The sequence below is a fragment of the Chiloscyllium plagiosum genome, unplaced genomic scaffold (assembly GCF_037043375.1).
Source record: "Chiloscyllium plagiosum isolate Xiang-an unplaced genomic scaffold, Cpla_swu_hap1 HiC_scaffold_24, whole genome shotgun sequence".
Lineage (NCBI taxonomy): Eukaryota > Metazoa > Chordata > Chondrichthyes > Orectolobiformes > Hemiscylliidae > Chiloscyllium > Chiloscyllium plagiosum.
In genome coordinates, this window is record NW_028270162.1 from 3,577,925 (window position 1) to 3,602,602 (window position 24,678).

The following is a 24,678-nucleotide window of genomic DNA, read 5'->3' on the forward strand; positions in this document are numbered from 1 at the left end:
GAAGGTGGGCATGAGCAGCCTTCTTGAACCACTGCAGTCCATGTGCTGTGGGTCGACCCACAATTCCCTTCGGGAGGGAATTCCAGGATTGTGACCCAGTGACAGTGAAGGAACGGTGAGATATTTCCAAGTCAGGATGGGGAAATGGCTCGGAGGGGAACTTGCAGGGGGTGGTGTTCCCATGTATCTGCTGCCCCTTGTCCTTCTAGATGGAAGTGGCTGTGGGTTTGGAAGGTGCTGTCTGAGGATCTTTGGTGAGTTTCTGCAGTGCATCTTGTAGGTAGTACCCACTGCTGTTACTGAGCGTTGGTGGTGGAGGGTTTGGATGCTTGTGGATGTGGTGCCAATCTGTGGCTATTTGTCCTGGATGCTGTCGAGCTTCTTGAGTGTTGTTGGAGCTGCCCCCATCCAGGCAAGTGGGGAATATTCCATCACACTCCTGACTTGTGTCTTGTCGATGGTGGACTGGCTTTTCAGAATCAGGAATTGAATTACTCCTAGGAATTGCATTATTCCTCGCCTCTGACCCACTCTTGTAAACCACTGTATTTATATGATGAGTCTATCCATACCCTTCATGATTATATAAACCTCTACAAGGTCACCCCTCAGCTTCCTACACTCCAGGGAAAACAGCCCAGCCTATTCAACCTCTTTTCTGAACGCTTGCAAGTTTCACAACATCCTTGGAGACCAAAATTGAGTTTCTGGTCAATGATAACCAGGATGTTGATGGTGGGGTATTCAGTGATGGCAATGCCATTGAGCAACAAGGGACGGTGGTTAGATTCTGTCTTTTGGAGTGATAGTCATGGAATTATTGAGCAGGGAAACAGACCCTTTGGTCCAACCAGTTCATGCCGAACATAATCCCAAACTCAACTGGTCCCACTTGCCTGCTCCTGGTCCACATCCCTCTCAACCTTTCCTGCCCATGTGTTTTAAAAATGTAAGTGGACCCACATCCACCACTTCCTCAGCAAATTCATTCCATGTGTGACCCAGCCTTTGTGGAAAAAAGTTATGTCTTTTTTAAATCTCTCTCCACTCACCTTAAAAATATGCCCCCTAGTCTTGAGATCCCCCATCCTAGGGAAAAGACAGCTGACATTCACTCTGTCTATACCTCTCATTATTTTGTAAACTTCTGGTTTGATCTAGTCATTGCCTGGTATTTGTGTGGTATAAAGGTTACTTGTCACTATTAGCCCAAAATGTGGATATTGTCCAAATCTTGTTGCATTTGAACATAAGCTGTTTCAGTATCTCAGGAGTCATGAGTTGGTTATGGGATCACTCAGCTCTGTCTATCACTTACTCCTTATGCTGATTGACATGTAAATAGTCCTGTTTGGTATCTTCACCGGGTTGGCACCTCACCTTCAGGTCTGCCTGGTACTGCTCCTGGCATGCCCCCCCTGCTCTCCCCATTGAACCAGAATTGATCCCTTGGCTTGGTGGTAATGGTTGAGTGGGGGATATGTCAGGCCATGAGGTTACAGACTGTGCTGGAGTACAGTTCTGCTGGTGATGGCCCACAGCACCTCATGGATTCCCAGTTGAGTTACTGGATCTGTTTGAAGTCTGTCCCATTTAGCACGGTGATGGTGTCACACAACACGATGGAGGGCATTCTCAATGTGAAGGTGGGACTTTGTCTCCACAAGGACTGCGTGTTGGTCACTCTTACCGATACTGTCATGGACAGATATATCTGCAGCCAGCAGATTGGTGAGGATGAGGTAAGGTATGTTGTTCCCTCTTGTTGGTTCCCTCCCCACCTGCCACAGACCCAGTCCAGCAGCTCTGTCCTTTAGGACCCGACCTGCTCGATCAGTAATGCTGCTGCCCTGCCACTCTTGGTGGTGGACAGTGAAATCCCCCAGCCAGATACATTCTGTGCCCTTTCCACCCTCAGTGCTTCCTTCAAGTGTTGTTCAACATTGAAGAGCACTGCTTCAGTACCTTGTGGAGTTTTGATAATGTTGAAGTTGCAATGAGATCAGTATGTACCATCCCAGTCTGCAGGGACTGGAAACTGTCCTGCTCATTTAGCCCTTTATCTCAGCTGTGATTCGAGTGAAACTGAGCTGAATTGTCTCCAACATCACCCTCCCCTTCCAGGTGATTGGTGTTCAGGACTGTGTGACAATTTTGTCACTAGCCTTTAACCCTGACCTTGGACTAACTGGAACATCAACTCCATTGTGTTATCCTTGATTGGCTGACTGACTGTCAGTGAGGTGGACAATTGCTTGTAGTGATGTTGTTTTCTATTCCCTTGAGGCAACGCACCTTTCGGTTTGAGTTGTTGCACAGAGCAGTGGCTTTGAGCAGATCACCCAACAAGACGGCCATTTGAGGGACAGTGTATCCTAAACCCATCAAACCAACAGCAGCCAACTCAAATGGTTCAGGTGCCCTATTGGAATTCAGTCTCATATCCCAAAGGGAAAGACTGTGGGTGGCATCCATTGGCATTGCCTATTGATGTGAGTCATATTGGTCAGGTTTTGCCAAAGCTCTGAAATTCTTTTCCCAGATCACTTTGCCCCCTCTCTCCTTTTAACTCTGAAACCTTCCAGTTTGACTCATCCTGTGCTCAATGTCCAGATATCAGCCGTGACTCAGTGTCAGGTCTTTGTTAGGCGATTGCTCCTGTGAACACTTTGGGATCTTTCACTCTACTAAAGGTGCTATTTAAATGGAAATTGTTGCTGTTCTATTCCATTGCACATTTTAGAGAGATTTTCTCCAACCCTTAAACCACAATGCTTTCTGTTCATCGCTCTATCTGCAAATGGGGTTTATAAACATGTTGGCTTTGCAGATACTTCCTTGAAGTGTCTGCAGTCTAATTTCAATCACTAATACCAATTGGCGATTAGAAATAAAAGCCATTGATGCTCAAAGCTTCCAGATGAAAACCAGACTTTGTGCTGAATACTGTCCAGCTCCTACTTACATCAGCGACAGCCAATCCTGCCCCATCTGTGCCTTTGCTGAGAGGTCATTTCATCAAATTAAAACTCTTACATTGAATGTGAGTCAAACAGTTTAATTTTGCCCTTTACCAATAACTTTTGAATTAAGCAATATGTCCCAGTCCAGAATTTCTGGACAAATATTGAGAGGAAGTCATATTTGCAGCAAATATGCAGCTTGTGGTTACAAAAAAAAATGATCGACCAACAGCTTGTAACAATTTTCATATTTTTCTCTGAGCATTTAGTTTGTTCTAATTGCCAGTAAAAAGATATTAATACATCAACTTGACAACATTCTTCAAAACAAAAGAATTGCTTAATTGGATTTTCTGGGTGCAGAATACTGTCCATTTTTTAATCTGGAATTCTTTATAAAAACCATTTGTTGTTTATGCCAATGTGATGTGTTCATAATTGGATCATTACAAGGCCCTTTATTCTCACATTGTGTTTTGAATTTGTTGTTTTTTAATATTAACTCATAGTATTTATGTTCTATCCTCATAAACATTCAAGGGAAGAAATTCATTGGGATCTAAACCAGGATATCAAGGAAAATCCAAGATGCAGGAGGCCATTTGGCCCCATATTATACCTGAGCTTGGTTGATCTTCCACACTGCTCCCACTTACCTGGAATGTCCCAAGTTCCTTAACGGGAAACTCCCTAGGCTAGTGCTGGGCACTCAACATTTTACAACTTTCATCAATGATACTGAGGAGGGGAGTGAGGGTGCAGTCGCTAAATTGGTAGATGCCACTTGGAAAGCTAGGAAGGTAAGCTGTGAAGAAGATGTAAAGATAGGAGTGGAGTGAGTGGGTAAAAAGCTGGCAGATGGAGCATAATGAAGGAAAATATGAAGTTGTTCACTTTGGCGGGAAGAATGAACACGCAGAGTTTTACTAAAACAGAGTCTGCAGGATACCACAGCGCAGAGGGATCTGGGTATCCTCCTGCAGGAGGCACAAAAGGTTAATGAGTAGGTACAGCAGGTAATCTGGAGGTTAGTGAGCAGGTCCAGCGGGTAATCTGGAAGTTAGTGAGCAAGTCCAGCGGGTAATCTGGAGGTTAGTGAGCAGGTCCAGCGGGTAATCGGGAAGTTAGTGAGCAGGTCCAGTGGGTAATCCAGAAGTTAGTGAGCAGGTACAACGGGTAATCTGGAGGTTAGTGATCAGGTCCAGCGGGTAATCTGGAAATTAGTGAGCAGGTCCAGCGGGTACTCTGGAGGTTAATGAGCAGGTCCAGCAGGTAATCAAGAAGTTCGTGAGCAGGTACAGCAGATAATCTGGAAGTTAGTGAGTAGGTACAGCGGGTAATCGGGAAGTTAGTGAGCAGGTCCAGCAGATAATCTGGAAGTTAGTGAGCAGGTCCAGCGGGTAATCGGGAAGTTAGTGAGCAGGTCCAGCGGGTAATCTGGAAATTAGTGAGCAGGTCCAGTGGGTATTCCGGAAGTTAGTGAGCAGGTACAGCGGGTAATCTGGAGGTTAGTGAGCAGGACCAGTGGGTAATCGGGAAGTTAGTGAGCAGATCCAGCGGGTAATCAGGAAGTTAGTGAGCAGGTCCAGCGGGTAATCGGGAGGTTAGTGAGCAGGTCCAGCGGGTAATCGGGAAGTGAATGAGCAGGTCAAGACGGTAATCTGGAAGTTAGTGAGCTGGTACAGTGGGTAATCCGGAAGGATAATGAGAAACTCTGTTATCATAAAAGGAAATAACATAAGAGTAAAGATGTTATGCATCAGTGACACAGGATATTGGTGAGACCACATCTCGAACACTGTGTGCAGTTTTGGTCACTTTATTTAGGGAAGGATGTAAATGCAATGGAGATGGTTCTGAGGTGGTTTATCAGATTGATACCTGGAGTGAGTGCGTTGTTTGAAGAGGAAGGTTTGGATAGGCTGGGCTTGTTTTCACTGGAGATTAAAAGAGTGAGGTGGAGGGGAACTGGGTTGAGGTGAATATGGTCCTGAAGGAAGTGGACATGGAAAGATGTTTCCTTTTGATGGTCAGTCCAGAAAAGGGTTGGGAACACTGGTTTAAAATTGGGGGTCACCTTTTACAGATGGAGTTAAGGGGAATTCTATTCTCTTTGTGGGCTGTCTGATTCCGTGGAGATAGAGGCAGCATTGTTGAATATCTTTAAGGAGCAGTGGATTGATTTTTGTTAGGCTGTCAAAGATTATCTAGGGGTCAATGGGAATGTGGAATTTGAAATGCAAATCATGACCTTATAGAATGGAGAAGCAGATCGAAAGGGCCAAATGGTCAATGTCTGCTCCTAATTTATGTCAGTGTGTGCAATATTCATATTGGAAAGCTTCCTGGAATGGATTCCTTGCAGAGGAGGCCCTGAGGCTAGTTCCAAATTGGTCTTGTGTCTCCTGTATTATGCAGGGATTTGTGACATCTATTGCACCCTCAAGCCATTGGAGGGAAATGAAGGAGCAGGCTGTTAGCCTTCATGTCAATGATCTGATGCTGAATCCCAGCAATCGGGGTGGGGATGGGGATCATATGGGGTTGGGGCTACTTCTGAAGCAACACTCTAATTAATCTTCAAACAATACACACAGACTACTCTGCAAGAGTAACTGATTGTGTATAAAGTTCCCTCTCTGATCAGGTATCCAGTAAAGGGGTTATGGGAACCCTGTGCTAGTAACACAGGGGTATCCCAGAGGCCTGGTTTCTCAGGGGTTGGTGGGTGCAGATGGTTTACCCGAAAGATGGGGAAAGTTGTTGGCCAAATGACAAACTCCGAGCAAGATGATCTGCGGGAACAGCACACTCTGTGCAGAATGCAGTAACCCCCTTCACTGGGAATAAGTCTGGAAAGAGATGAGGGAGCTGAGAATTCCAGAGCATCGGATGTCAGCAGCTGGAGGTTCTGCTATCAGTGGTGGAGTGACGGAAGCTAGGAATGGTGAAGTGAGTGGGATATGGTGATTACAGAGATCTCTGAGAGTGGTCGGTTGCCTAAAGGGGAAGTGCATAATCACTTGAAGTTTGGAATTACCCTTTGCCTCAGGCAGTGGAGGACAGTAAGAATGAATGAGGATTTCTCACCCAATGGTCCCATCAAGGCAACTTGATGTAGTTGGTGAAAACTGTGTGCAGCCCTGTTGGAGTGGGGCACTGCGGTTTGACAGGGGCTTCTCCTAGCCCTGTTTAAATCAGGCCCGCCACCAATTCCAAGGGTTGCACACTCTAACCAATCAGACTGTATCAGACTGTTCAGTTTAACACCAGCTGAAACATTTCTGCACAGTCCGCCTCCAGCTTCATGCTTTTATTAAAAGTGTAAAATAATTTCTCAAACAATTATGGCAAATGAATCATCATAACTGTCATTCAAAGATGACAGTGAGGTGGTACCGCTCATTGTAAAGATTGTCTCTTGTGAGACCAAGTGATGCAAAGATTTATAAAGTTATGGGTGAGGTAATGTAAACAATGATCTCACACACAGTGCAAAGAGCAAGATTTGCTCGTTCTAATCCTTGGGTTGGAATTCACAGGATTGTTTAAATCATTCCAGATGGAAAAATCCACGCTGCACCCAACAAAATCCTTGAGAAATGCTGTTGAAGATTATTCGAGTATCAAATATTAATTCTGCTTTTTTTGATGTGGTTAGGACTTAAAGTTTAAGGAAACATCCCAAGTTGTTATTCCTTTGCTGGGATCCTGCTGTTGAGCGATGTGAACTCCCTGACTGGGAATACAAGATCACAGACTGTGGGTTGAATCACTCCTGAACTGAATATACCATCCACCATTAAACCTTCCAGCATGGAAAGGTGTCTTTCAGCTCGTTGAGCCATGCTGCCTCTTCAAAGGAACCATCCTGTTTGTCTCGCACCACTGGCCTTTTTGCAGTCCCCTGCAACACTCTCTTTTTCAGTATTTATCCAGTTCCTTCTTCAAAGTTGGTGATGAAGTTGTCCCTCCCCTGTCCTCTCAGGCAGCACGGGGCTGTCCCAGTTATCCCAATTTGTTTCATGTGTTTCTCATCCCAGTATTAAGGGTGCACCATTGGCCCCAGTATCTGAAGGTCCAGGGTTCGAATCCCATTCTTGAAAGTCCATCCGATTGGAGAATGGTCTAGGGTTAGACTTCCGAGTTGAAATCCTGCTGGATATTTGTACCCTTCCTGGAAGATGTGATGTGGATGTGTTTAAGTCCTTCTCCTCAGAAGATTATACCTCTTGACCATGACCAGAGAAGGAAGATTCATGTCTTGACCAATCAGATTGTTAATGTTTGTTGGGGGTTCTGGTGTAGTGGCAAATGGTGAAATTTGAATTCAGTTAAAATTTGGAATTAAACACTAACCTGATGGTGATCATTAAACAGTGCTATTTATTATAAAACCCCATCTGGTTCACTAATGTCCTCCAGGGAAGGAAACTGCCATCTTTGCCTGGTCTGGCCTCCATGTGACTCCAGACCCACTGCGACGTAGCTGACTTAACTACCCTCTGGGTAACTAGGGCTTGGCAATAACTGCTGGTCTAGCCACTGGTGAGTGAATTAAAAGAACTCAGTCTATAAATATTTTACTGCTGTACTCTGTGATGGTCCAGAAATATGTCAGACCAGTCATGGTTTTCAAACATGTTTCTGTCTGTAGTCTTTCAGTCGGTGACAGGATTCAAACCCTATATCCGCAGAACATGAGCCCTGTGACATTATGACTGCACCAACCCTTGGGGTGGAAGGGGACAGTGATAGTTTTACGAAAGTTCAACTGTTTTTCTTGAAATGAATTTTTGCAGAGCTTTCTGTTAGTTACCGCTGCTGACTGATAAGGGTGTGTGTGTGTGTGTGTGTACGCTGTGTGTGTATATACATGCTAACTGTGTTAGTGTGTGTGTATGTGTGTATACACGCTAACTGTGCGGGCCTGCTAAACTGCCTCTTTGTTGTTTAGTTTGTGAATTAGTAAATGTTCTGAATTATGTCGGGATTGCTGAATGGATTTTACTGTAACAGACAATGACACTGACCTTAACCAGCTGTTTTTAGGTTTCCAGGTGTTAGAATCAGCATCTCATTATTGGCCTCTGGATACAGTGACTGGACTGAACGAGCTGTGCAATGTGAATGGAAGTCAAACAGGTTATGTCATTCTCAGTGCAATAAGTCCATACCTTTCCTCCTGTCAGTGACAATCTCTTCTTATCTTACACTTTCCAGTGCTCTGGACAATCACTGTAAACTTACCAAATGTAGTTATAACCCAGTGGGAGACTTGCCATTTTCATGGGTTTTATTGCAAGTGAAATAAAGATAGAATTGAAATGAAGAGGAGTCATGTTAAATTATCTCGAACCTCTGCAGAGACCACATCTGGAGTCTGTGAACAGTTCTGGATCCTTATTATAGACAGGATACAGACCAGAGAAACTGCAGAAGATATTAAAAATAATTACAAGAATGATGCCAGAACTGAAAGTTTGTATCTGTCAAGAAAGAATGAACGGGCTCCCTCTCTGATTCTGAAGCTGGAGGGTTTCCTGATTGTGGTCTTAAGATGTAAATGTGGGAGAAGTGGAGAAGATATTTCGCCTTGTGGGTGAGACCACAACTAGAATCTAACAGAGATTCACTCATAAATCCAGGGGGAGATTCAAAAGAATATTGGGGTCCAAACAGTGAAAAGCAGCAGGACTTGGTTATGAAGGAACCTTCCAGTTTTGTAATAACCAAAGAGTTACCCATGTTGGAATTGATGAGCTCCCACACTCTGAGGTTCTCTGCATAACCTTGAATCAGGTTATAATAGATTTCCATTGTATATCTCACAAGAGAGAAAGCATTAAAAAGTGAGGGCGATGGGGTAAGATGGTGAGGGAGTAGGAGGGGACACGTGATACATTCTAAGAAATCGCATAAACTGTCTTTGGACGGCACAGTGGCTCAGTGGTTAGCACTGCTGTCTCACAGCACCAGGAACCCGGGTTTGATTCGGGCTCAGGTGACTATATGGAGTTTGCACATTCTCCCCGTGTCTGCGTGGGTTTCCTCTGGGTGCTCCGGTTTCCTCCCACAGACCAAAGATGTGCAGGTAATGTGAATTGGCCGTGCTAAATTGCCCATAGTGTTCAGGGACGTGTAGGTTAGGTGTATTAATCGGGTAAATATAAGGTAGGGGGAATGGGTCCGGGTGGGTTACTCTTCGGAGGGTCAGTGTGGACTTGTTGGGCCGAAGGGCCTGTTTCCACACTGTGGGGAGTCTATGGTTTTCTTACCCCTCCATGACTCCTGCTCTTGCTGTTTCTCTAAATATTGTCATGCAGTCTTGAAGCTTTAAACGTTTGAGGGTGTTTTTTGTTTGATTTCTCTTGCAGTAACCCAGTGTCAGTGTTGTCAGCAGTGTGATTTGATGTTGTTGTCGATCTTACAGCATGTGCTTCTCTTCCTTCAGTGCTCCGAATCCACAATTTCACTGTGCTTCCTTCTTATTCCTCTTCCTCTGTCTACACCATTGACTCTGCCTTCTCTAACCTCTCGACAATTGTAGGTGAGAATTCATGGGTTTGCCTTAGCCAATGTGAGGCCAAGACAAAATTATAAAATGTAAATAATTTTAAGGAGAGCCTAATTAATGCTTCACTGATTAGGAATAATATTAATTAGCCAAGGTATTACTTTCACAGTATTTGGAAATTGTTCAAAATGTCAAAATGTTATTTGCTCATTTTAAGTAGTTTATGCTGAACCCTTCACTTATATTGGGGTACAGTGCCCAGTTCGATCCTGTGTATATTTGAGTACAGTGCACAGTCCGATCCTGTGTATATTGGAGTACAGTGCACAGTTCGATCCAGTGTATATTGGAGTACAGTGCACAGTTCGATCCTGTGTATATTGGGGTACAGTGCCCAGTTCGATCCTGTGTATATTGGGGTGCAGTGCCCAGTTCGATCCTGTATATATTGGGGTACAGTGCAGAGTTAGATCCTGGGTATATTGGGGTACAGTGCACAGTTCGATCCTGTATATATTGGGGTACAGTGCAGAGTTAGATCCTGTGTATATTGGGGTACAGTGCACAGGTAGATCCTGTATCTCTTGGGGTGCAGTGCAGAGTTAGATCCTGGGTATATTGGGATACAGTGCACAGTTTGAACCTGTGTATATTGGGGTACAGTACACAGTCCGATCCTGTGTATATTGGAGTACAGTGCAGAGTTCGATCCTGTATATATTGGGGTACAGTGCACAGTCCGATCCTGTGTATATTGGAGTACAGTGCAGAGTTCGATCCTGTATATATTGGGGTACAGTGCAGAGTTGGATCCTGTATATATTGGGGTACAGTGCAGAGTTAGATCCTGTGTATATTAGGGTACAGTGCAGAGTTGGATCCTGTGTATATTAGGGTACAGTGCACAGTTTGAACCTGTGTATATTGGGGTACAGTGCGCAGTTGGATCCTGGGTATATTGGGGTACAGTGCCCAGTTGGATCCTGGGTATATTGGGGTACAGTGCCCAGTTGGATCCTGGGTATATTGGGGTAGATTGGGGTACAGTGCACCGTTAGATCTGGGGTATGTTAGGGTACAGTGCACAGTCCGATCCTGTGTATATTGGGGTACAGTGCACAGTTAGATCCTGGGTATATTGGGGTACAGTGCCCAGTTCGATCCTGTGTATATTGGGGTACAGTGCCCAGTTAGATCCTGTGTATATTGGGGTACAGTGCACACTTCGATCATGGGTATATTGGGGTACAGTGCCCAGTTAGATCCTGAGTATATTGGGGTAGAGTGCGCAGTTAGAGCCTGTGTATATTGGGGTATATTGGGGAACAGTGCGCAGTTCGATCCTAAGTACGTGTATATTAGGGTACAGTGCACAGGTAGATCCTGGGTGTATTGGGGTACAGTGCACACTTCGATCCTGTGTATATTGGGATAAAGTGCACAGTTCGATCCAATGTACGTGTATATTGGGGTACAGTGCACAGGTAGATCCTGGGTGTATTGGGGTACAGTGCACAGTTGGATCCTGGGTATATTGGGGTACACTGCCCCGTTATTTCCTGTGTATGTTGGAGTACAGTGCACACTTCGATCCTGTCTATATTGGGGTTCAGTGCACAGGTAGATCCTGTGTATATTGGGGTACAGTGTACAGTTCGATCCTGTGTATATTGGGTTGCAGTGCCCAGTTCGATCCTGTATATATTGGGGTGCAGTGCCCAGTTCGATCCTGTATATATTGGGGTACAGTGCACAGTTAGATACTGGGTATATTGGGGTACAGTGCACAGTTAGATCCTGTGTATATTGGGGTACAGTGCACAGTTCGATCCTGTATATATTGGGGTACAGTGCACAGTTAGATACTGGGTATATTGGAGTACAGTGCACAGTTAGATCCTGTGTATATTGGGGTACAGTGCACAGTTCGATCCTGTATATATTGGGGTGCAGTGCACAGTTCGATCCTGTATATATTGGGGTGCAGTGCCCAGTTCGATCCTGTATATATTGGGGTACAGTGCGCAGTTAGATACTGGGTATATTGGGGTACAGTGCACAGTTAGATACTGTATATATTGGGGTACAGTGCCCAGTTCGATCCTGTATATATTGGGGTACAGTGCCCAGTTCGATCCTGTATATATTGGGGTACAGTGCCCAGTTAGATCCTGTGTATATTGGGGTACAGTGCCCAGTTCGATCCTGTATATATTGGGGTACAGTGCCCAGTTAGATCCTGTGCATATTGGGGCACAGTTCCATATTTATACCATGTGTGTATAAGGGTACAGTTGCCAGATTATGGGGGTGCAGCCCTCCATTCTATCCCAGCTGGGAATGCTTTCAGACCATGGGAGTCTCGGTTTCCTGTCTTCAATGTTGTACCTAGTTTGGGCAGAATCTGTAATCCTGTTTTTCAACAGATTAGGTTGCTAACTCTGGACATATTTCTGCAGAATTCATCACATGGCATCTAATTGCCCCACACCAATATCCTGCTATTGGTCAATCCTTCCCACAGCCAATCAAAAGGCAAACCGATCTTTGTGACCATACTGGATGAGGAAGAGTCAGACTTTTCTTCCAACCCTAATACTTTTTGAACAGATTTGTGTCACTCGTTCCACGAGGCTTCAGTAAAAGTGGCCATTTTACGTCTGTAGCCCCCGAGTTGTTGCTCCTGTTACTTGTTAGATGACCTTGAGGTGAATGCTCATTGCTGAAGGGTTGGTCATTAGCAGTAATAATTGACCTGTTACCTTTGCTCCTTTGCTTTATAGATATTGTCGAGGGAGTGGTAAAAAAGGGAATCTATCTCAATGGAAATACAGGTGGTACATTCCTACACTTCGGCAGTTACAAAAACTCCTGCATTAGTGACCCAGCACAATGCAGTGATGCAGGTTGGTCTAATTGCATTTATTTAACCACTTTCCTCAGCCCAGCCTATTCTAAAATGCAAATGAGATACTTTTTGAAAGCTGACAACATTGCAAAGTAAGAAACCAATGTGTGCATAGAAAAATCCTCAAGTAAGGTTGGAACTAAGTGTCTGTTATTTCCATGTAGAATCTTAGACTCCCTACAGTGTGGAAGCAGGCCATTCAGCCCATCGAGTCCATACAACCCTCCAAACAGCATCCCAGACACATCCTCCTACCCTATCCCTATAGTCCTGCAACTCCTATGGCCAACCTGCCTAGCCTGCACGTCCCTGGATGCTATGAGCAATGTAGCATGGCCAATCCACCCTGACCTGCGTGTCTTTGGACTGTGGGAGGAAGCTCACACAGACACAGGGGGAATGTACAAACCCCACCCAGACAGCTGTAGCTGAACCCAGGTCCCTGGTGCTATGAGGCAATAGGCTGAACCACTGAGCCACTGGGTCAACTATTGGTTAAGTGATAAATATTGCCCAGAACAGGGGCCTTTGTTATTTTAATGACAGTCAGACTTTCTGCTCTGCTTCTGTTCCATAAATAATCAGAGTTACTTCAGGAGAAAGCAAAAAAAAACCCCTGTGGACTCTGGTAGTCTGAAATAACCGAAGGTGTTGGAGAAGTTTGGCACGTTTGGCAGTGTGTGGAAAAAAAACCCTGTTGGTGATTTGAGTCCAACCTGACTCAGCATTCTGCTCTGCCCTGCTGAGTCACAGCTCTGACGTGGGGTCACTGCACTCAAGACGTGAACTCAGCGTCTCTCTCCCCACGGACACTGCCAAACCTGCCGAGTTTCTCCCGCTGGTTTGGTTTGGTTTTCACCGCAGTGTTGTGGGGTGTGCTTTGAGCTGACGAGTGGAGTGAATCTTTCCTGACCCTCTGGGTCAGTAAGGGCAGGGGGATGAGTTCAGACTGAGAGGAAGCTGTTTGCTGGGCACTGTGTAAAGGGGGGAAGCATTGAGGCTGCTGTACCCAATTCTTTGACTGAAATAACTGACCAGAAGCTGGTATCCCATCACCAAGTCACCCTTTATTGACATATACACTGACTGTGGCCAGTCAGCTGACAGTCAGTCCCTGAACTGAGGAGATTCTCAATCCCCTGTTTTTTTTATACATCTGTAAGCCAGGGCTCCCTGATTGACCCAGTTTAACAAACCGAACCAAGGGTCTCACCTGGTTCCAATCACTATATTGACTAAATGTCCATCTCTGCTGCAATGCTCTGAATACAGCCCTTGTTTTAGACATAAAACAATTGGCTTTGTTCCTACGGTAGGTTTAAACATTGTCCACTTTCTGTCCAGGTGTGACGTTCTCTTTCTTTTGGAAGAACCTGGAGAAGAGGTCTGGGTCCACCATCGCCTCGGGGGGAAAGGTGCTGTCCAGTGGATTCTCCATCTATGCCAATGTTGATGGAGGCTATATAGAATTCTACACACGTAAAACCTTACAGAAATGGAAAGCAATGATCAGCCCACCAGGTAAGGCAATGATCAGCCCATGAGAAGGGCAACTCCCTCTCATTTTTGTACGTTTGCAGCCCGTCACTGTGTCAGGAGCTGCTCACACACTTACCACTGATACAGCCAATGGGACCTCTTGGAGTGTTCAGGCCATTCAGCCCCTCAAGCCTGTAGCACTATTCAGTCAGACTGTGGCTGCTCTGGATGGAGGGCTAATGCCTGAAGCGTCGATTTTCCTGCTCCTTGGATGTTGCCTGACCTGCTGTCCTTTTCCAGCACCACACTCTCAACCCTGACTCTCCGGCATCTGCAGTCCTCAGTTTCTCTTTGTGGCTGATCTGTGGCCTAACTCTGTCTAACTGGTGTTATTGTGAAAGTTGTCTCTCTCTGTCTGATATCAGGCTTGTGTGTTGCCCTGACCTGTTAGTGTATTCCCAATATTTTTCTCCTACCTCTGCTTCCAACTTTGCTCATTTTTTAGTGTCCTTCCCTGGGTGTTTGATTATCTTTTAGTGATTAGGCCTGGGGAGTTCTCAGGAGCCTATCAGTGAATTACCTTCACAGCACATGACCACAGGAATGGGAAACAGAGGGAAAAAAAAACACTGAGGGCAATTGGGTTTGCCTACGTCATCCAAAGGGTCACATGATGCAATCAGTATGATCAATCTGGATCAATAAGTCTTGAACTAATTCAGAGATGGTGCAGGAGAACTCCCAGTGGGGCAGGGGGAGATCTTTGAGAAGTCTAGAGTCATTCAGCACAAGAGTTGGACCCTTCGGTCCAACCAGTCCATACTGACCCTAATCCCAAACTAAACTCATACCACCTAACTGCTCCTGGCCCATATCCCTCCAACCCTTTCCTATTCATGTACTTATCCAAGTGTCTTTTTTATGTAATTGTAACCACTTCCACCTCTTCCTCAGGAAGTTCGTTCCACATATGTACCAGCCTCTGTGTAAAAACAGTTGCCCTTCATGTCGTTTTTAAATCTTTCTCCTCTGACCTCATAAATATGCCCTGTGGCCTTGAACATCCCACCCAGGGGAAAAGACCTTTGCTATTCACCCTATCTATGCCCCTCATGATTTTATAAACCTCTATAAGATCACCCTTTAATCTCCTACAGTCCAGTGAACAAAGTCCCAGCCTATGCAGCCTCTCTTTACAACTCAAACCTTCCATTCCCAGCAACCTTCTGGTAAGTATTTGCAGAACCCTCTCTGGTTTAATAATGTCCCTCCTATAACAGGACAACCAGAGCAGCACACAGCACTCCAGAAGACAGCTGCACAACCTCAACATGACATCCCAACTCCTACACTCAAGGTCTGAGCAATGAAGGCAAGTGTGTTAAACACCTTCTTAAACTGCCCAATACACTCTACTCACCTGACGTCAGGTCTCAAGTTACTCATGTACACCATCCCGAAATGTGAATTCAGAACAAAGAGAACAAAGAAAATGTACAGCCCAGGAACAGGCCCTTCGGCCCTCCAAGCCTGAGCCGATCCAAATCTACTGTCTAAACCTGTCGTCGAATTCCTAAGCACCTGTATCCCTCTGCTCCCCACCTACTCATGCATCTGTCCTGATACATCTTAAATTAATCTACTGTGCCTGCCTCTACTAGAAAGAAACTTTTGAGTACATCATTATTAACAGTTTCAATTGACAGTCAAAGACAATCCTGGAGAGAAAATCAGAGTTCATTTAAGGTTACAATTGCTGGTCATTCCTGAAAATCCTACCACACTGTCAGAAGGTTGTAATGGTACAGGAGAAGATGTGGAGGAGATCCATCAGGATGTTGCCTGGGCTGGGCTAATTCAGTGATGAAGAGAGAGCGGATAGGCTATGGTTTGTTTTCATGAGAGCGGGGGGGGGGAGCTGAGCCGATTGAGGATAACAAGGTTGTGAGGCGCCTGGATGGTGTAGATCAGGGGAAATAATTTCTTTTAGTGGAGGGATCTGTGATCAGGGGAATTAGATTTATAGTAACAGGCTGGAGGTTTACAGGGAATTTGAGGAAGATGTTTTTTTCGCCCAGAGAGTGGTGAGCTTTTGGAGCTCCCAGCTGGAGAGGCTGACAGAGCAACATCAAATAACTATTTAGATGATCACTTCACATGTCATACCATAGAAAGCAATGGGTCAACTGCTGGGAAGTTGGGACTAGGGTAGATAGGTGCTTGATAACTGACATGGACATGATGGGCTGAAGGGCCTCTTTCCATACTGTGATATCCAGTAATTTGATAACTCCAAAGTCTATGTGGAAAGGAGCCCTGTGACTGGTCTGAGCCAGATCAATAATCAATACAAAAAGCATGACATTATCTGGAAAGGCCCTATCCCAATAGTTGTTGAAATGACCTTGAATTCCAGTTTGAAGGTAACGTTGGAATTAAACTGGCTGCTTGATGAGCCCACGGGGAGTTCGGAGTTCGGTATGGTGAGGTGGTGTAGGGAGCTGTGGGGAATGAGTTCACTGCTGGTCCCGGCTACTGAATGTTACAAGGTGGTCTGGAAATGAATCCACACTCGAGTTGAAACTCATCCCCCACCCACAGACAAAACACGCTGAGTCGGGGGGGGGGGGGGGGGGGGGGGGGGGGGGGCGTCAACTGAAGACGTTAAAGGCTGTGATCAATTGATTTCCTGTAGGGTGATGGTTTTGAGAGACATGGAACCAGATCAAGTTGGTGGCAGTGGTAGGGTGGGAAGTATTTGAGCTCTTACTTCCACTCAGCTGGCTAGCGGAATCCTTCCTGGTCTCTTCATTTCTCTCTTGTGTAAAATTTCACCTTTTCTGCACTGGTGGGGGGGGGGGGGGGGAATGGCGGGGGGTGTTGGGGTGGTGCTAGAAGGCAGTTACAAGGGCCCCAACAACGGGAGCAACATGGTGGAACCAGGTGCCTATTCCTTGTGGCCATGGCTTTATCGAAGGCTTCCCCATTGGTGGGTGTGGTCAGTCCCTCCTGGTGATGGGTATAGTGGTGGTGGCGGCATGGTACTCTTGCTTTGTTCCTTGTTGCTATGGTGTAGCTTTGGGCAGTGACTGAATTGGCAATATCTCCACCATTGTGACTTGGTGGGTGTGTTTGGACTGTCCCTCCTTGCTATGGTGGTGATGCAGTGACAGGGTGGGGCCCATCGAGTAGCAGTGGAGTCCCATAGCCACTCCATAAACCCAGGGGCCGTGGAGAAAACAAAAAATGAACTTTGTCCTAACTTTGTCTCAATTCTGTCAATTTATAATTTCTGTAATTGAAATGGTGCCAGATTACGACTATTTTTGCACATCTCTCTGTGTTTTCAACAACACAATTGACTATAAATTGCTATTCTGTTTCAGAAATGGTTATGATTTGGAGATGGACTGGGGTGTACAAAGTTAAAAATCACACAACACCAGGTTATAATCCAACAAGTTTCATTGGAAACACTAGCTTTTGGAGTGACGCTCCTTTATCAGGTTGTTGTCCAACAGATCAGTCCTGACCACCTTGAACAGACTCAGTGGGCTGAATAGCCTCCTCTGCTGTGTACGTGATGGTGGTGTCCTCACGTGTAATGGTAACATCCATGTCGATGTTCTGACACGTCTTGCAGTGATTGCCCTGACAGGGTTGCTTGGTGATGTGGTCGATGTTGTCCTGAAGGCCGGGCAGTTTGCTGTGAGTGATGGTCCATTTAAGGTTTGGTGGTTGTCTAAAGGCGAGAAGTGGAGGGTAGGGAAGGTCTTGGTGAGGTGCTCATTCTCATCGATAATGTGTTGCAGGCTGCAAAGAACATGGTGTAGTCTTTCCCCGCTAGGGAAGATGATGAAGGGTACCCTACTGGTCACATTCAGTGTCAGTCTTCTGAGGAGGTCATTGTGGTTTTTTGCTGTGGCACGTTGGAACTGGCGATCGATGAGTAGAGCAATTTATCCCGTTTTTATGAGCGTGTCCTTCAGCATCTTCAGGTGTCTGTGGCGTTCCTCCTCATCTGAACAGATCCTCTGTATGTGCAGGCCTGTCTTTAGGGGATGGCTTCTTTAACATTTCAGATGTAGGCTTGCTCGCTGAGCTGAAAGGTTCATTTCCAGATGTTTCATTATCCTATTAGGTAACATCTTCAGTGGATCTCACGCGAAGCAATGCTGAAAATCCCTGCTTTCTATTTATGTGTTTGGGTTTTTTGGGTGAGTGATGGCATTTCCTGTGGTGGTGATATTTCCTGTGATGAAGTCACTTCCTGTTTCTTTTCTCAGGGGGTGGTAGATAGGGTCTAAATGACATCACCAACCCAAAGGACCCAAACATATAAATAGAACGCAGGAAGTTTCAGCATTGCCTCGCATGAGGTCAACTGAAGATGTTACCTAGTAAGGTAATGAAATGTCTGGAAATGAACCTTTGAGCTCAGCGAGCAAACCTACATCTGAAACCTCAACCTGAGCTGCAAATCTTCTCAAAATTCTTTAACATGTTTAGGGTGGAAGCTAGAGAAGTGCAGCATTGTGAGGTTATCTGTGGGCTTGCAATAGAGTGAGGTACTGAGATGTCCATTCTTGATGGAGATGTGTGTGTCCAAGAATGAGACTGATTCTGAAGAGTAGTCCATGGTAACTCTGCTGCTGGGATGAAACTTTGTTGATATCACGGTACAGTTGTTTCAGTGACTCCTTGCCATGGGTCCAACCTCTGCAAGAGATGTCAGATTATCGACACGGACACTACCACCATTACACGTGGAAACACCACTCACCATGTACACGGCAGGTACTCATGTGACTCAGCCAACATTATCTACCTCATACACTGCAGGCAAGGATGCCCTGAGGCAAGGTACATTGGTGAGACCGAGCAGACATTACGATAACGGATGAATGGGCACCGCATGACAATCACCAGGCAGGAGTGTCCCCTCCCAGTTGGGAACAGGTCAGCAATTCGGGATATTCAGCCTCTGATCTTTAGGTAAGCATCCTCCAAGGGTGTCTTCAAGATAAACAACAATGCAGAATCGCCGAGCAGGAACTGATAGCCACGTTCCATAGCCATGAAGACAGCCTCAACTGTGATCTTGGTTTCCTGTGGCGCTACATGTGACCCACCAGACTGTTCTATACCTGTAAGATCTTCCTTACTGTTCTGTTTTGACACCATCGCCTTCATAAATTGTTATGATCTCTCAGCCTGAATTAGTTTATACGGCTTTGGATTAATTATCACTTTGGTTAGACCCTCAGCATGTGACTCTTCTACTTAACATGTTATTTCAGTCATTTGGTTTGTCTCCAGCACCATCTTATTTATGATTATTTGTAATGATCTCTGTGCCTCATTTAGTCAGATTATAGGTCACCCCTTCGCTTGTTATTCAGCTGTTGACACGTTACTCACATCTGTAAAGACTTTATTATAGAAAACTGCACTCTCACCATTTGTATGATCTGTCGATCTCTCTGATTATAAACTCTGGGTCTGTGTGCTTCTCTCTCACTTCACCTGACAAAGGGGCAGTGCTCTAAACGCTTATGATTTCAAATAAGCCTGTTGGACTATAACCTGGCTTAATTATTTAAAACATGGCTCCGTGACTGTAGCTTTTCCTGCTGAACTATTAATCTCTTTTGTACCTGGTTCATGTCTCAAAACCAACCAGATGTGTGTGATTGGACTTGCTGCCAATTGAAGGATCTGGAGAGAGTTACTAACAAATGTCTCAGGGCGAGAGGAGTGAAGCCTCCGTTGATGCTAATTGAGAGTGAAGCACTGAGGGCAGTGTTTCCAACACAGTGTAGGGGCTCAGTAAAAGTCTAAGTGAAGTTACTGCCTTAAACTTATTCTCAATTGTCTGTTGGCTTTTCAGTTTTCTGTACAGTGTGAAGCCTTTGAGAAAACTTTACTTGATTTTACAGCCTTTCAATTTTCCATTGAGAAATGTTGACAGTGTATCTTTGTTTTAATTTATCTGGAACTGTTTTACAAAAGGTCCAACAGGGAATACAGAATTATTTAAACTGTGCAAAGTTACAGCTCCAACTACTCAAGGGGACACTGATGAGAAATTGCATTAACGTGATCTCAAAGTGAGTTTTTAAAATAAGGTAGGCTGGGTATGAGATATACTCGATAGGCAGAGGGCTGGTTTCTCAAGGTTTTCTCTGTTTGTATACGCACAGCACTTTCTCCTGCAATATCTTCTACTCAGGAGAAAGTGAGGAGTGCAGATGCTGGAGATCAGAGTCGAGAGTGTGGTGCTGGAAAAGCACAGCAGGTCAGGCAGCATCCGAGGAGCAGGAAAATCAACATTTTGGGCCGGAGCCCCTCATCAGGAATAAGGCTTGTGGGTCGGGGCTGAGAGATATCTTCTACACAGGCTATTTCCTATTGTCAGGGAATTGCAAAGATGCATGTTTTTCAGTGTGTGCTTGTCTGTCTATTCACAGGATTACCATTCTCTGCTGACAATCCTGTGGCTATATTCAGGTGACCCACTGCTGTCCAACCTGCTGCAAGAGGAGATGATGGCGTAGTGATATTATCACTGAGTAATGTTCTGCATCTTTGGTTCAAATCCTGGTGTGGCAGGTGGTGGGATTTAAATTTTCTTAATCTGGAATCTAATGACAACTATTTTCAATTGTTGGAAAAATCCCATCTGGGTCACTAATGTCCCTTAGAGAAAGAAACTGCCATCCTTACCTGGTCTGGCCTACGTGTGACTCCAGACTCACAGCAATGGGGTTACCCTCTGGGCAATAAATACTGGCCTGACCTGTGACTCCCACCTCCCATGAAAGAAAACATCTGTAGCTCAATCAAACAAGTAAGAAAATTGCAAACCGGAAAAATGACTGTTTAGTTTGGAAGCTTTACTTCAGCTCATTGTGTTCCAGGTCCTGAATGGACACACATTCTGTTCACATGGACCCCTGGAGGTGGTCTAAAGATTTATGTTAATGGTACGTTCAGCACCAACGATACGCGTGGGGAGATAGCTGAGGGATATGAAAGTCCGAATGCTAACCTGGTGGTGGGCACAAAGAATGAGCAATCATACCGTCGCTATGTGACCGGATCATTCGATGAGTTTGTGATTTGGGAGCGAGCACTCTCCCCCCATGAGATTCAACTCTACTACAATGCGACAACAGGTAAAGGGATGGGCAAACCAGGAGATATGTTGATATTCTGTATGTGTAGATGGTGCCTTTCCCTCTCTCACGGTGTCCCGGAGCATTGCCCATGCTGTAGTGACATACATCTCAAAGTCCCTTGTTGACTGTGAATACCTTTGGGGTGTCACAATGGGAAACACCAGAATGTTAAAGGCTAGTGGGATAGAATCTAGGCATGGCCTTTCATCAGGTCAAAGGTCTGCTCCAATTTCAGAATAATAAACAGAGATTGCTGGAAAAGCTCAGCAGGCCTGGCAGCATCTGTACAGAGAAATCAGGGTTAACATTTCAGGTCCAATCTGTTCCAATTTACTCATCACAACATCTACCCCCACTGATCCCTTGTTCCCCATAGAACCAAAGCCAATACAGCTGGAATCGGCCAATTGGTCCTTCATGCCTATTACACCATTCAATATGATCATAGTCGATCATCCCTATTTCTGATTCCTCCCCATACCCTTTGATCCCCTTTGCCCTAAGAACCCTTTCTACCTCCTTGAAAACATTCAATGTTTTGGCCTCAACCTCTGTGGCAGTGAATCCCACAGGCTCCCCCACTCTCTGAGTGAAGACATCTCTCCCCATCTCAGTCTGAAATGGCCCACCCAGTGTCCTTAAGACTGTGACTCCTGGTTCTGGACTCTCTGGTTACCTGCCTTTAGTGACCCTTTCATTCATATAGCGCCTTCACCTGGTCCCACTTGGCTTCAGGCATTCTAGAAGGTAGTATTTGGATGACACATGGAGGTCAGAGAAGTGGGATCTAAATGATTCAGAATTGGTTAACTGCACGCCTGGCTTGTAATGTCAACAGCGTGGGTTCAATTCCAACACCAACTGAGGTTACCATGAAAGACTCTCCTTTGCAACCTCTCCTGGGGTGTGGTGACCCTCAGGTTAAACCACCACTCAGCCATCTCTCTCTCTAATGATAGAACAGCCCTATAGCCTGGTTGGACTGTAGTGGTTTTATGTTAATCCAAATGGTTACTTTTCTGGGACATATTGTTGTGGACTAGGCCAGACCACTCAAAACATTTTTGAGCAGACAGCTAAGACTATAACTTTGCAATTTGTTTCGGTAAGTGTACAGTGAAAATTACCTGGAGTAAGTTAGCGAGGTTGACTATAAGGTTTAAAATAGACAAAACAAAATTCACATAATTATGCAATGAAACACAAAGAACAGAATAAGGAACCCCTCCAGAACTCAGTCTCTCCAAACTAGACTTAATTATGCTGTTCTGAATATACACAACAGTCCCAATTAGCAAACACCCTTTAAAGCACGGTACGAAAAAGGGTCAGATACTTACAGGTTAAGGTTAGAAGGGCAGATGAGAGAGTTTCCACACAAATTGCTGTTGAAATCCCAACCAGTTCTGGACTGAAGTAAACTGCTCCGCTAGAGAGCTGATCATGCTCCTTTCATTATACAGGTCACTTCTAAAACATGACCACTTTGGTCTGAAGTCTCATCTGTTTACATATAAACAAGAGGCCTCTCAAAATCCTTTTCATCTCTGTCCCAAACCAGACTGATCGGAGCCCGGCCTGGTTAATTACTCCTCTGAGAAACATCAAGGACAGAATCTCCTTGAGCTCAGGAACAGCTTTTTGAAAAAAATGGGACTAGCTTCGTACAATGTTCTCCTGTAGATTTCTTTGCTTCCTTTAATTGTGGATTTTATTAACTTTCTTAGCTGTAGAAATAATGTGCCATCAGAATCATGAACAACTGACCATCATCATCTCTCCCCAGGGCCCCATGGTTGTCAGACTGAGAGTGTCTCCCTGTCACCCCAGGGGCATTTGGATTCTCGTCCTCTCACAACAGATGTTCCAGTAAGTCTCTGAATGGAATTACTTTTGCTCTGAATTATTCTACACACGGTTCTGAGGTAGGATCGAGGCAATGTGAATCAGTTCTTAATGATCGAATCACATCAATTTATTTTTATTCTTTCCAGCTGTCTACAGTTGCTGCTTCCCCCAGGACAGTCACTCGTGAAAAGGAAACAGAGAGTCGCCAGTCTCCAGTCACCCCTGATGGCCTCCTGGATTCCTCCTTAGTCCTCCCCAATGAAACATTGCCACATTATACTGCCTCAAATCTGACTGAGGTAATGTCTATCTGCAAAGTAATAATCACACCATTGGACACTTGTGCTGGGATCTGTGAGCAGCATCTGGATGGAAGTGAAGTTTTGACGTCTATGTCTAACTTAGAGTCATAGAGATATACAGCATGGAAACAGACCCTTCGGTCCAACCCGTCCATGCTGACCAGATATCCCAACCCAATCTAGTCCCACCTGCCAGCACCCGGCCCATATCCCTCCAAACCCTTCCTATTCATATACCCATCCAAATGCCTCTTAAATGTTGCAATTGTACCAGCCTCCACCACATCCTCTGGCAGCTCATTCCACACACGTACCACCCTCTGTGTGAAAAAGTTGCCCCTTAGGTCTCTTTTATATCTTTCCCCTCTCAGCCTAAACCTATGCCCTCTAGCTCTGGACTCTCCCACCCCAGGGAAAAGACTTTGTCTATTTATCCTATCCATGCCCCTCATAATTTTGTAAACCTCTATAAGGTCACCCCTCAGCCTCTGACGCTCCGGGGAAAACAGCCCCAGCCTGTTCAGCCTCTCCCAGTAGCTCAGATCATCCAACCCTGGCAACATCCTTGTAAATCTTTTCTGAACCCTTTCAAGTTTCACAACATCTTTCCAATAGGAAGGAGACCAGAATTGCACACAATATTCCAACAATGGCCTAACCAATGTCCTGTACAGCCACAACATGACCTCCCAACTCCTGTACTCAATACTCTGACCAGTAAAGGAAAGTATACCAAACGGCTCCTTCACTATCCTATCTACCTACGACTCCACTTTCAAGGAGCTATGAACTTGTTTATTTTTTTTTAAATTCTCTCATGGGATGTTGGTGTCACTGGCTGGGCCCAGTATTTATTGCTTGTCCCTAGTTGCCCCTTGAGAAGGTGGGGCTGAGCTGCCTTGAACTATTGCAGTCCTACAATGTCCTTCAAGAGGGAACTCCGGGGTTTTGGAGATGGTTATTTTTTGGCGCCTGTGTGGCATGAATAAGATATCAAAACTGAAGCAGGCCATTCAGCCCATCGAGTCTGCTCTGTTAGTCAATGAGCTCATTGCTGACCTGATCATTCTCAACTCTACTTCCCTGCCTCATGACCCTTGATTCTCTTTCTGATTAAAAATCTATCCATGCAGCCTTGAATATACTGAACAACCCAGCCTCGACAGCTCGCTCTGGGATAGAGTTCTATTGATTCACTCCCCTCTGATGAAATTCCTCCTCGTCTCTGTCTGAAATGGGAAACTCTTACTCTGAGATTTGCCCTCTGCTCCTAAACATTCCCACATTAAAAAAAAATTCAATTCAGCTTCCACCACGGTGGGATTTGAATCCAGCTCATTACCCTGAGCCTCTTGTTGTTGCTCCTGTAACATCTTGTCACAATCTTCATGGTGCTATCTAAATGCAAGTCCTTCAGTAGCAGTAGTATGTTGTCAGGTCCCTGTCACAGTCACAGGTGAGCTGCTGGAGTCCTGCTCGG

At 45.2% G+C, this 24,678-nt stretch overlaps 1 protein-coding gene across 3 annotated transcripts in view; it reads left to right on the top strand.

Moving 5' to 3' along the window:
- adgrd1 (adhesion G protein-coupled receptor D1) overlaps positions 1–24,678 on the top strand; it is a 380,324-nt gene that overhangs the window by 10,081 nt on the left and 345,565 nt on the right. For 2 of the 3 annotated variants that reach the window (XR_015761231.1, XM_087999853.1), the window contains exons 3-8: positions 8,016–8,108; positions 12,264–12,386; positions 13,733–13,909; positions 20,788–21,045; positions 22,835–22,917; positions 23,043–23,195. Coding sequence is in view for 2 of the 3 variants with exons in the window: in XM_087999853.1 (XP_087855979.1) it covers positions 8,016–8,108; positions 12,264–12,386; positions 13,733–13,909; positions 20,788–21,045; positions 22,835–22,917; positions 23,043–23,195 (887 nt within the window). In the remaining variant the exon portion in view is untranslated. The remainder of the gene's footprint in view (positions 1–8,015; positions 8,109–12,263; positions 12,387–13,732; positions 13,910–20,787; positions 21,046–22,834; positions 22,918–23,042; positions 23,196–24,678) is intronic. The other variant, XM_087999854.1, reaches the window with a different exon arrangement.